The 13720-nt window shown below is 41.2% G+C and overlaps 1 protein-coding gene across 9 annotated transcripts in view; it reads left to right on the top strand.

Moving 5' to 3' along the window:
• Window positions 1-13720, top strand: part of NHSL1 (NHS like 1) — a 226204-nt gene that overhangs the window by 107177 nt on the left and 105307 nt on the right. The window contains exon 1 of one of the 9 annotated variants that reach the window (XM_032873034.1): window positions 2332-2383. The exons of 7 other annotated variants lie outside the window; for them this stretch is intronic. In XM_032873034.1, the coding sequence (XP_032728925.1) occupies window positions 2353-2383 (31 nt within the window). In that variant the 5' untranslated portion in view covers window positions 2332-2352. Of the gene's footprint in view, window positions 1-2331; window positions 2384-13360; window positions 13678-13720 lie in introns of those variants that run through there. One more of the 9 variants, XM_032873036.1, reaches the window with a different exon arrangement.

Genomic DNA, 13720 nt, shown 5'->3' with positions numbered 1-13720 from the left:
CCTGGCCAGTACTTCCATTTACTAGACTCATTTTATGATCTGGGTTTGTCTTATGGATTCTTGTGTTTTGAGAGCTCCTCTTGCCTGGTAGACTTGATACAGAGCAATGCCTAGAGAAAGCCATGTAGAAGGAGCCAGCCTCTCTCAGATTCAAAGAGAAAAAGGCTTGAATAGTGAGTAACCTGGAGTGACCCTGAACAAAGGGCTTTCCCTAGAGTAGGCCCTCATTAAGGCTGGGGGAACAAAGAGTGACTCCACTCTGTCATTTTCATGCCCTACTACTTTTGAAAATGTGTGTTGGGGGCAGTAATCAGTGGAAGATAATGGGAGAAGGAGGCAGTAGACTGGAGGAAGGAAGGAGCTGGGATAGGTTATAAGGAGAGAAAAGCAAATGAGTCTCTGTATTTCTCCATGCTGCCTTCCCTTTTTTCTGATCCCATCTTCTAACTCAGTAAAGTGATGGTAGTCTCCAGGGACTGGTCCAGTTTCTGAATATGCTGTTTGTACAACTAATTGTACACTTGGAATATTTTGGGGTTGTTTGTTTTTAAGATATAGCTTAATAAAGTTTCTGTACGTGGTTGAAAAGGTGTGGAACCAAGGATAAAGGCTCATCTGTCCACTGGTTAAAATATTTTAGTAGCACACGTAAATTATCTGATTGGGTTTGATATATGTTTATCCTTCTCTAAGAAAGAAAAGCCACCAGCACTTAAGATTTCAATAAACTGTATCACTTTGTTTTTTTCTTTTCAGTAGACTTTAAACGAGTGAGAATAAATATATTTTATTGTTGGTACAGTTCCTTGCCCCTATTTCTGAAAGTTCTCTTTTACTCTGTAACTGGAAACGCCTCAGCGAAAGTAGAAACTGGGTGTCAGGTGTTTCTGGATTACATTTTGAGATAAACCAGAATTCCTACCTGAACACAGGTGTGTACTGCTTCAGTCCTGATTGGTTGGCGATTCTTTTACAAAGCACACAAAAGACAATTTGTGAATTTATCTTGGTGGGTGGTTGTGACTGGTATTGGCTTGGTTGCTGTGGTCATCTTGACCGGTAGTTATTTATTTACATAATTTTTTTCACCAACAGAAAGTACATAGAGTGCTTTTGACTTCCTGGAAAAAGAGCTTTGATTTTTACCTTAATTTTATTGCAGAGTTAGTCAACGTACTATTCCTACAAAAAGATCTTTTAATAATTTTTCTTTTTTGCTAGCTCTCCAGTTCTTTGTCCATAAGTATGAATGCCTGAATGTTGTTCTGTTCTAAGGATCCCTCTTCTGTTTGATTTGTAAGCCATTTTGAGACCCCTTGTTGGTTTGGGGCATTCTTGTGTGCTACTGATGTTTTCTGAAGCTGGCGAGGTTGGGATTTTTCTCCATCAACATTCCTTCGGATCATCAGACCTTGGTTACATCCCACACACGGGGGTATGTGTTGATTTATCCACTTGATCTGTGTGCTTGTGTCATTGGAACCATGGAAAAATTCCATAGCTGATTTTAGAAATACAGCTTGAAGGTTATATGTCAAATTCAACTAATAAAGGTTGTACCAAAAATCCAGTTAGTAATATTTCCTCTAATTTCCAAGCAAGTTGAGCTAGGTTGTTCTATAACACATGCTTCTTTGGGATGGAGTAAGGAATCTTCTAGAGTGGAACTATAGTGTGAATGTCTTGAGTTGTTCAGTGCCAGAAAAGTTTAATTGTACTTGACTTTTTAAGTCAGTGACTTTCAAAAGTTTTGCCTGTGTCTTGAGTAATGAGGACACTTTAAATTGGTTTATACTCCACACATTGCATATATAGTTGACCCTTGAACAACACGTAAGTCCACTTACATGTGGACTTTTTTCTGATAAATTACAGTACAGTACCGTAAGTGTATTTTCTCTTCCTTATGTTTTTCTTAATAATATTTTCTTTTCTCTAGCTTACTTTAGTGTAAGAATACAGTGTATAATACATATAACATCCAAAATATGTATCAATCGACTGGACGTAATTGGTAAGGTTTCCAGTCAATGGTACACTATTTAGTAGTGAAGTTATTGTAGAGTTCAAAAGTTGCAAAAAGATTTTCAACTGTGTGGGATTGGGGGAGTGGGGGGAGGAGTTGGTGTGCCTAATCCCCATGTCATTTAAGGGTCAACTGAACCCACATACTCACACCCACACACATGCATATAAAATGAAGCAAAAGTTTTGTGAAGCTATTTCATTATTGCATGACTCCATGTGATACTATTTTCTTTTGTTTTATTCTGTGTTACTAGGCAGAAATTGTCAGTCCTGACCTACTGAAATGATGACTCCCTTACTAGGTCACAGCCTTCAGGAGGCAGAATGCTGCTTTCAGTAGACTTCACTTCTTTTGGTAGGTTCTTAGTATGTTTGTGTACCAGGCCGCTCCTTCACAACGTTTAGAAGTCACACACTGTGATGGAGTTTCTGTGAATAGTCCACTGTCCTATCAGTGTGGTAGAAAGGTCGCGCATATCTGAGGCGTCTCGAGATGCGGTGAGGATTTTGGTGCATCTCAGAAATCATCTTCTCTGAGAACTGACTTAAGATCATGAGCTTGTAAGCATTCTCCGCAGTAAGTCCTCTTCTAGGTTGACCTCTGCACCCTTCACCCACTACCACATCAGTGAATAAGGGTAAATGCTTAAAAATTAGGCAGGACTGAATGATTTCTGGTGTAAACCTTGTTGCCTGATGGAGCACAGTGTCACAGAGCCTGCCCTCGGCTGATTATGTGCACCTGCTAACCCACCCAAGGGAAAGCGCAGGGATAGCAATGTCTGACGAATTTCTGCCTTATTCTGGAGATTTCTCTGCCATTATGCTTACTGGCCTACTGTCTGTCCCCCTTAGAGGAAAACCACTTGAGAAGTTGAGGCTACTTAACTTCACTTTCTAATCGTTGGACTCTAGCCTATATCTGTCAGACATCTGATGTCTGTATTGGAGGGAAAGCTGCATTTTCTTTGAAACATAAGGTTACTGTAAAAAACTGCTAATTGGTTAGAGATACTTTTCTAAATTGTGATCATATGGACTACATGTTAGCTTATACAAAATGTTAGAGGAACATGCCTTTTATTTGTTTGTATTTTCATATAACATAAGCTTGCCTCATTCACCTTTCAGAATTTTAAAACAATTTTAAAAATTTCTTATGAACATCATTTCGAGGTATACTCCGCAGATAGAGTCTGTTTGCAGGTTATGGTTTGCCCAGTATTCACATAGGCGTGGCCTTATTACACTGTTATGATGGTCCTATGAGATGGGCAGAACAGATGGCATTATTCCCTTTTGGGGCAGGAAAGCAGTCCCTGAAAGGTTAAGTGACTTACCTGAAGCCATATAGATAGTAATGGTATAGATTGGATTTGAGTCCACTTCTTTGTTTTGCTTTGTTTTTTAAGATTTTATTTATTTATTTGACAGAGATCTCAAGTAGGCAGAGAGGCAGGCAGAGAGAGAGAAAGGGAAGCAGGCTCCTGCTGAGCAGAGAAAGCCCGATGTCGGGCTCAATCCCAGGACCCTGAGATCACGACCCGAGCTGAAGGCAGAGGTTCAACCCACTGAGCCACCCAGGCGCCCCTGTTTTGTTTTGTTTTTTAATTTTTTTATTATGTTAATCACCATAGAGTATATCATTAGTTTTTGATGTAGTGTTCCGTGATTCACTCTTTGCGTGTAACACCCAGTGCTCCTGCAATCCGTGCCCTCCTTAATGCCCATCAACGGGGTTCCCCATCCCCCCTGCCCCCCTCTAAAACCCTCAGTTTGTTTCCCAGAGTTCATAGTCTCTCATGGTTCGTCTCCCCCTTGGATTTTCCCTCCTTCGTGTTTCCCTTCTTTCTCCTAATGTCCTCCATGCTATCCCTTATGTTCCACAAATAAGTGAAACCATATGATAATTGTCTTTCTGTGACTGTTGAATCCACTTCTTGTGACCTCGAGCCCACACTCTTTCCATGACACCGTGCAGTATCTCTGCCGGTCGTCAGCACAGCCGAGCCTTGTTCTGAAGCTTTGGTGTCCCCATGAGTAGTCACGGAACCTGTGAGAACCTGGTGACGCCCTGGAGGTTGCTGAAATTGTCAGGGTCTTTGCTTTGGCATGAAGTGGGTCTCCGCTGCCTATTGCCTCTGCCGCTTCTGCTGTACTGCCGTCAGCTCTCTTTGTCCAGGTAGTTATGCCCGCCTCCTGTCCTTGCCGCTCTCTGATTTGGTGTTTCTAATTGGTTACCTGGTGTGGAGGGTCTGGGCAGTCTGGTTGATTGTGACAGTATCTGTCAAAAGATGATAATGAGATCCTGAGCCATAATCCTGTGAGTGATGCTCTCTGGTCAGAGACCATTTTGGCTTCTTCCTTCTTGGCTGTATTTTGAGTGGTTGAGTTTGTTGGAAAAGTGATCTCTTGATAAGTAGGATGGGACTGTAATATGTAAATATGTTTTTTACATGTTTATCTTCTGTTGGCTTTTCTTCTTGGTTGAATAAAGCACATGTTTGCATTAATATTATGAAATTGTGACTATATTTGGGCATCTCAGTTCTTTTTGTAAATGTTAGATTTTAAACACTTCTATAAAATCACTCTGAGTTTTCAAGTAGGATTACTGCCTTGACCCAATAAGCAAGTGCTTTTAAGCTGGGTTTCACCATTAACCATGTTCCCTAATAATGTGTTACGTTCTTGCTCTCATCTCCCTCTCCTCTCTTCATCCCAGCTGATACTTGGATACCACATATATTTTCTTGTTTTTTGTATGGTTGCTTCCCCAAATATTTGCTTCCCCAAGTATTTAATTTTATGTCTTCTTGTCATCTGCTTCAAAAAGTAAAAAAAAGAAAAAAATGGTGACAGTGAGACCATATTTCTATAACTGAAACCAGTTCTCCACTGAATATTTTTAGGCAAACACTGTAAATGGCATTTGATCCTCATTAACATAAATGGGAGTTATATAACATTTGTGACTGAAAAAGCTGTTGGACTATGTCTTTTCTGTGAATTTCTTAATAAACTACTAATATCCCAATACTCAGAAATAACAGGAGCTTTTAATAGCCGTTTGAAATGCTGCAATCCCCATTTTGCATCCTAGGCCCATAGCAGTGTCTCAGTGAATACCTAGATTTATACATAGGATAGCTCCAAAAATATTGGGATGCGATTTGAATAAGTTGAAAATAAATTTTTTTTCCCTATGACTCAAGAAATGAGGCTCAGAAAAAAGTAACAATTTCAAAAAGCACTGTTATCCTTTCTTTCATTCTCCAAATATTAGAGAATGAATAAAAGATGCTCACTCCTGATGTCAGAACAAAAGCTTTTGATATCCAATATAGTTATTATATGTTTTGGTTATAAGGTCTCAGAGATAATCATTGTAAAGATGTCTTTCCTTTTAGATAAAAGTGAAATCCCAAATAATAAAGTTTTAGGTGATACCTAATTCGAAAACTCAACTTTAGCAATTATTTAGAAGTAGTGACTATGTATTTTCCCCTCTTAGTGTCATTTAAGAGTATTTTAGTAAGTATTTGTATATAGTCTCTCAATTGGAGCTCTGAGGGGATCCAAGCGGTTACCTTGACAAAATAAGACAAATCTCTTAGGGCTGGGAGGAACCTCGGGGAGGCCTGTCCACTTCCTTGTGGGACAGATAAGCAAGGATCCAGGTAGCTTGCCGCAGACCTTACAGCAGACTGTGGCCCAATTAGGCTGTGTCCTCCCTTTCCTTTCTCCTCTCTTCAGTGGTTTTGAGATTTTGTTCCTTTCCATTCCTTTCGCTTTGACATTCCTGATGGCTCCATGAAGGTCAAGCGACAGATTCCTTTGCTGACCTTACAGGGCGGGTTTGGAAGCTTTTCATTCACTCTGTAGCACACAGAAAGTTTTCTCAAGTGGAAGATAGGCAGCTTACTAATGATGGCAAAGGCAGGAGGGGGACAACATCAGCCTTGAGAACAGGCTCTCTGGTGTCACTTTTATTCCCTTACAAAAGTAAAAATTCATTTAGCTTTCAAATTGAAGGAAAAAAAATCTCAAACTAAACTGCCCCCCTTCCCCCAACACACATGCACACCCCCCCCAAAAAAAGAAACAGAAAACCCCAAGGGCCCTGGGCTGATGCCTTTCTTTTGTATGAACTGAGGTCCTCAGAGACAGTCAGATGACTTAATAGAGCTGTCAGAAGCGCATCTGCTTCAAAATAAGTGCATTTTAAAATTTTAAATGTAGTATTCTATTTTTGGCATATAACCTTTTTCTCTGGAGGAGCCATAGATTTTACTGTTATTAATAAACTGTCATTCATTTGCAGAGATGCATTCAATAAAGCTAGAACACAAAGTAAATGCCAGCCACTGCATCAACAGAATTATAGGTGACTTTTAGCAGGACTTACCGTTACTGATGTCACCCAGAGAAGGGAGAGGGTGAGAGACAGAGAGAAAGATGAGTGGGGAGGGAGTGAAGGAGGAAGGAGGAAAAGAGGAAGAGGTAAAACAAAAATAAAAAAGGGAAAGGCTTAGATCTATTTAGCATGATCAAAGAGGATCAGAAAAGATCGTGTCTGTTTCTGTGGCTTGCTCTGTTCTCTGTGGATCTTGTAACTCTGTGATTATCATGCACGGTGGCAAGATGCCACCCTCAAATTGGTCTTCCAATTTGAAGAATCATTTTCTTGCTTATTTTTATACTCCTAAGGACAGGGAAAAAGACGGAGGGAGCCTAAATGTTGTGGTTTCCTCCGACCATTATTGTTGTAAATCCTATGGGTCCTGAAATAACTGGCTATTCCTGGAGTTTCAAGCTGCCTGGCCGCTCCAAAGACTTGGCACTTGAATGGGAAATGATTAGCTCCTTCCTTTAAACCTTGTCACCACAGTTTAAGTGGGTCACAAGTTGGAGAATGGGATTTCAGAAGTAAACTATCTTTTTGATGGAAATCCTCTAGTTCTTTTTTTTTTTTTTTTTAAGATTTTATTTATTTATTTGACAGAGAGAGATCACAAGTCAGCAGAGAGGCAGGCAGAGAGAGAGGAGGAAGCAGCCTCCCCGCTGAGCAGAGAGCCCGATGCGGGGCTTGATCCCAGGACCCTGGGGTCATGACCTGAGCCGAAGACAGAGGCTTTAACCCACTGAGCCACCCAGACACCCCTCCTCTAGTTCTTTATACAACTTCGAGCTTTTCCAACACATAGTTGGCTATAAAATAAAGTGGTTTCAAATTTATATGTTTTAAGTAACTTAAATATTAGAGTAAGTATTCAGTTCCCCGGGGCAGAAATTATCAGGAGCCTGGGCATTTGAACTTGGTACATCTTCCTTTTATCTTTTTCCTTGATGATTAAAGATAGTAACAGTCCAGTTACTCTCTGGTTATGGGTTTATGCTTTGTTAACAAGTAAACTGTGACAGAACTTGGGTTCCTCTTGGTTGGCTGGTATATGATCTTGAGTAGTTCTTCTTTGTAGACTGACTTCTCTTTAGAATGATTGAGGAGGGTAATTTTGTGGGCGGAAGAGTTGCACCTGTTTCTAAGGCTGAAGATTGGTTATTGTTTTAACTTCCTTAGATTACTCAGGTGTTTAGGGGAAAATGATATAAATGACCTCTTCATTTTAGGTAAGCTTGTTTGTTGTTGTTGTTTTTGAAGGTTTGCCACTGATGCTTATTTCCGGAGTTACACACTGGTAAAATAAACAGCATGAAATGATATGAGGTTATTTTTATATGCTTTAAACTTAAACTCTCCAAATATGTACATATTAGGCATATTGACAATGGCAAAGCTTTTAAGGAAATGACATTTAGACTCTAGGTTTTTTTTTTTTCCTCCTATGTTTCATTATAATTCTACTAGGAAAGGGTATTTGGGGTCATTATTATGATATTTTTTTGTATCCTCCCTCCCAGCTGGACACACTGACTTCAACATTCTTGTACAGATACTTTCAAAAACAATTTTTTTTTTCTTTTCCACTTCCGTGATCCTTCAAACATTTAATTAGGCTGAATGAGAATAGGAGAAATGCTTTCTGAGTTTGTTGGAGAACTTGTCTTCAGAGAGAATGGTATTTGTGTTTGTGGGTTTGAAAATGAGGCCTCTTTAGACTACTAGCCATTTTTTATGTTTTATTTGTTTTTATTGAGACATAATTTACATATAATATTATATTATAATACAACATAATGATTTGATATTTGTGTATATTGTGATAGGCTGTTAAAGAAATGATGATTTAGGGACACCTGGGTGGCTCAGTTGGTTAAGTGTTTGCCTTCAGCTCAGGTCATGATCCTAGGGTCCTGGGATCAAGTTCCATGTCTGGCTCCTTGCTCAGCCTTGTTCTCCTTCTGCCTCTCCCCCTTGCTTGTGCTCTCTCTCTCTCAAATAAATAAATAAAATCATTTTTAAAAAAATAAATAATGATTTATAAAAATTCTACCATCAGTTTGACTGTTAATGGTCATAACTATTAATAAGGAGTTTCAGTATAATTATATGTAGGGAAAATATGTATTTAATTTTAAGGACTATGTTAAATATTTTTATGATGTCTCATAGCAGTCATTATACTGTTGGAAATATATCTCGCCCAGTTTTTATACACTTTCCACTATTTTGCTTTTGGACGAAATATTGACGTGATAATAATTGTGGTTTATGCTACAAACATTGACCGTCTGTTCTGTTTCAGGTATCCTGCGGGGCATTGGAGGTTAAGTGAGAATGAGTCCTACGTTGAGGACTTCTTATAGGTGGGCAGAACTGAGACACTCTGATCACTGTGTAGAAACAGTGCTGTGGTGACTTGTGCAAGGAGAGATTGATTGAGAGGAGCAAGGTCCACAGGCTTAAGAGAAATAGAAACAGGCAGTGGGGGTGGGTGCTGCATTTTGGATGAAGGAAATGATTGTCTCATCAAAGACAGTGGAGGTATGAAGCCATACAGAATATGGCACAAAGCCTGCTGACACGTCCCCTGAAGGGGGAAACGGCCAAAAAAATGCTGGGGAAAAGAGCTGAGTCCAAGTGTCAGACAGGCTTTTATTGCTAGTTGAGGAATTTGGGGTTTATTCTACCTTGTGTTTTTTGCATAAGTGGAAATATCATCACCATTATCTTTATCATTATTATTATTATTATTGGTTATTTTCCTAAAGGAGAGAATAGAGCACTTGGAGCTCTTTTGGAGAGGTATAGTAGGTATGTATGAAAACAGAATAAGGAATCAGATTTAGAAAGAAAAAGTAAACTACTGTAAAGGAAGCAAGGAGTGTTATAGCTTGGAGAAACATCTCAGCCACAGGTAGAACCTTTGGAAGGTCATCCAGCAGGATGGATGGAGCAAGGTTGCACAGTAAAGCGTCTTCCGGCTGCTGTCGCTCACGAGGCGTACTGTGTTTCTGAGGCACTGGGTGGACTTAGAGAAGGGAGCCCAGTGGATGGCAGTGGAGTCAGGGCAAATCTGCACAGCTAAGAGAGATCAGGAAAGGCTCCAAGATCATCTATGCTAAGAGCTCAGGTCAGCCGGGAAACTTGTTATTACATTCTCTGGGGAAAAAAAGAACCAGAGGGACCCAAGAGTTCTTAACAAAAAGAAAATCAATCATTTGGCTCTTAGGAGAGTGAGGGTGGCATGAATGAGATGAGAGATGGATTTCACGGTAGAGAGCCAAACGAGGGCTGCCTTCTTGGCCGGGATGTTGTGAAGTCCAGAGTTAGCCATGAAGAAAAAGAAGAAAAGAAATAACCCTAACAACTGGCTCAGGAAAGCATATTTTAAAATGTCCAGTGAGAGCAGAACTCCTGTGATTCCTGGAGGAAATATGGTGACCTACGTGAAGTTCCTGAGGCCAGAAGGCACCGAGGAACCCTAGTGAAGGGTTTGCCGCTGTCCTCGACTCCATAGCGGATTCGGGTCCAACACGGAGCAACCCGTCTCTATAGAGAGCGGGGGTTCCAAAGCCTCCTTCAAGAATGGTCGCCCTGGGATCAAGTAGGTCATCCCTGCCTCCAGAGTGCAGAAGAATCCAGCAGGAGACAGGGTCTGATGATGATAGGAAGAAGAAGTGTGTAGAACAAAAACCCGTGTCCAGATTTTCGTAGGATGAACTAACCCTGCTACAGAAGGGACCAGATTGGGGCACTGAAGTGGGAGAGCTAGCCAGGGAAAACATAAAATTAGCCAACTTAAAGTTTTGATGCTGCCATATATTTTCTTCTTTCTCTTGGGCCTGTGGTAGTAATAAATATATGGAAAAACTAGAATGTTGGTAGAAACCTGCAGTGTTGTAGGGCAGTGAGGGAGCGGGGAATGACTCAACCTTTCCAGACATGTTCAGATGTGGCCGCTCAGCCTTGGCTACCAGGGGGCTTCCTCTCTGGTCCTTCTAACCTTAAAAGTATCAGAAGGTTTCAGCATCTTCAGTCTCTTGTAGTATAGGGGAAAATGGAACATGGCGTTTGGGAATAGGTCTTTCTTTAATCCCCTCTGACTTGTAGAGTGCTGAGATGCATGCCTAGAGATGGAGGTATGAAGACAGGCCTTACCTGGTGGAATCCTTCCCTAGTTCGTGTGAAACAAACTCTGGAATGGGTGTAGAGAAGGGTTTTTTCATCTTTGTCTGACTTTTTTGGTAAGAGTCAGGATCAGGGTACATAGAAAACCTGGTTTGCCTGTTTTTCTTATGTAAGTGTGCCTTGTGTTTTGCCAGGAACAAAGTAAAACTTTGATTCACTCATTCAATGTATCATGTAAATTAATTCCTAATTGACTCATATTCTCACTATTTTATTGAAACAACAGCATTTTTTTTTTTTTAAACAAATTTCATAGCACTGGAGTAGTATGGAAGATGTAAGGGTCTAAAAATTTTTGGCTGTTTGGTTGGTTACCACTCCCTCTGGCAGAGATAATAATGTTAAACTTTAACATGATGCTGGATGTTGTAATCTTCCAAGGGAGAGAAGTGGTTGTACTCTAAGGTCATGGCTGGCAAAGGCACCTGTGTCCAGTCCAGAGGGCGGTGGATTCGGCAAGCATACATTGTCCCAGGCCTGCCCCCCTTAGGCGGGCTTCTCAGCAGCTCGCATTGGTGGTGACAGATAATAATCATCTTCCTGGGTAGTTCTTATTTTTTTCCCCCTAGATTGAACAGTGTGCCTTTTCAGGTTTTATTTCTCAAATATATTCACAGTTGTTTGATGGTACAAGTAAGGGATTTTAAAAAATATCTCGACATAATTTCATGTTTGATATTAATAAAAGCATATTCCATTTCCATGGCTTGAGTTTAGTGCTGTGACCTTTTCAGGTGGGTGATACCTATAATTTCACTAATTTAATAGAAGATGGTATTCATGCTATTTAAAAGTATTATAGGAAGATTTTTTTTTCTTTTTCAGTAAAAATTCAGCCACAGCAACATGGATAAAGTATGGCTTTAAGCCCATGTAATTATAAATTGAAGTTAGTTTAAAAAGAAAAAAAAAAATTTGTTCCCTTCCTCCCAGAATGCTTACCTTGCTACATGTATTCGTTTCCTAGAGCTGCTGTAATGACAACAAATGGGTGGATTAAAACGACAGAAATCTCTTCTCTCACAATTCTGGAGGGCAAGAAGTCCGAAATCAAGATGTCCACAGGGCCATGCTCCTTCCAGAGGCTTGACTCTTAGAGCTAACTTAGTTCCCACATTCAGTGAGCTTGTTGGCAACTCAGGAAATTGCTGTAGAGACCGGTGGGATAATGGTATGGAAGTGGCTGCAATCAGGTTCACTTTGTTTTCTGGTTCAGTATTCTTTCTAGCATATACAGTCACCTCTATATGGAAAGGTTGGACTGTGAGTATTCAGAGTGCTGGTAGAAGCATGTAAGCCCCCCAAACTCTGTGTACTGACCTGTGTTCAGAAGTCTTAATTCTCTCTCTCTCTTTGTCTGTGCAACTTAAAAATCCGAATCCAACCCAGAGGAATACTTTCAGGAATACCTTGACAATTCGTAAATTGCACAGGAGATACTCCCCACCCCCCAAACAGGAAAGGACAAGGAGTGACTCTGCCCATCTGTGGGGAGGGTCACGTAGTGAGATGGAAAAGGCTAGGTCAGGTGGCTCGATTTTGATCTTGATTCAGCTCACTGCTGGTTAGCTGTCCAAATCACCTCATCTCTGAACCCTTTTATCAGATGAGGTGAGTGATAAGGTTCCTTCCCCTTCTGTTCTAAGGGTTAATATCACTGGTTTTCATGCCACATGCAGGTTTTTTCACCCCCGCAGCTTCTGGCTAGGAACCTCTTAATATTTTTTTGTGTTCATAGCAACTAGTACCATGACTTCCTCACGGTAGGGAACTTATGAACTGGGCACTGCTGGAAATACTGGAAGATGACGAGTGGAAACCAAATGAGGGTATGCTGAGCGGTATGTTAAAAGCCAAAAGACACAGAGCTTCTACCCCGTGTCACAAGGGCTGCAGCGAGCACCCCAGGACACAGACAGACAGATTGGTTCTGTGAGTCAGTTTCCTGCATCCCGTGGAGTCAAGAGGAAGACCTGCACACAGTAACGGGCCTCACAAACAATGGCCACTTCCGGTGGCCAGGGGGCTCGAGAGTCTCCAAGCATCTTGAGGGCACTCACAGTTCAGACAGTGCTTTCAAGCAGGGTGCTCCCGAGGCCACATTCGTAGACCGTTTTCTCTTTAGATAGGCAGTGAAGTTCCTTCGATGGCTTTTTAACCCATGCTGAGAAGTTTGCAGTAATCGTGAACTCAGCAGAGTGAATTTAACTCTTGGGTGGAGGAGAAATTAGCAATCCGACTGTGGCTGCCACAGAGGGAGAAATTCACAGCCTCTAATGCTGACTGAAATGGACTGATCTTTGTTTCCTCTGAGAAAGGGCAATGCTGTGGAAGTGTAACACGTTTAGGATTTGAATCCTAACACTCCAGTTTATTACTAGCAGTGGTGGTAGTCATGATGACAGTTAACACGTCCACAGTGCTTACTCTATGTTCGACACTGTTGAGTGCTTCTCAGAGGCTTACCCGTTTATCTCGACTCCGACAGCTGTGTGCAGAGTTTCATACCGTGATGTTTAGTGCTAATTATGTCCCAGTATATGAATTGTTCTACGCCAGGAAGAAAAAAAAAGTTAAGAGTATGAGTAACAAAGGAAAAATGAGGTCAAAGAATAGGAGTCATAATTAATAGCAAAGAGTTAAACCAAATCAAGTGATTTCCTTTTTGTGCTGTCGATCACGTGAGGTCCTGCATCTGGTGCAATGGAAAATGCTGATAAGACAAACAAATGGGCTTGCCCTGACGTGGGTCTGCACTGGACTGAGCGAACAGTGACTGCTCAGCCCCTGCGCCCCTCACTTTTCAAGATGATCCTGGCTGATTCCATGGTGTGAAACAGCGTATGAGAGATAGGGAAGTGTCGGCAGCTCAACCCAGAAAGCCAGGGATTGGGCAGTGGCTTACTGTAATCGCAGTTGCTGGCTGACTGCCTCGCTCTCTGGCAGTGAATGTGGGGAGGTGGGCTGGGGGACAGCTGTGCCTAGCACTGCAAGCTCTATGGAACCGTAGAGCACCAGCCCCCCATGGCACTGCTTCAGAATGTTCTGCCTGAAAGGTGAGGGGGCTTTGGGTCCATTGGGGTGGTGAGGTTTTAGTTA

The sequence above is a fragment of the Lontra canadensis genome, unplaced genomic scaffold, assembly GCF_010015895.1.
Source record: "Lontra canadensis isolate GAN:19392208 unplaced genomic scaffold, GSC_riverotter_1.0 scaffold47, whole genome shotgun sequence".
Lineage (NCBI taxonomy): Eukaryota > Metazoa > Chordata > Mammalia > Carnivora > Mustelidae > Lontra > Lontra canadensis.
This window is presented reverse-complemented; position numbering and strand designations above follow the sequence as displayed.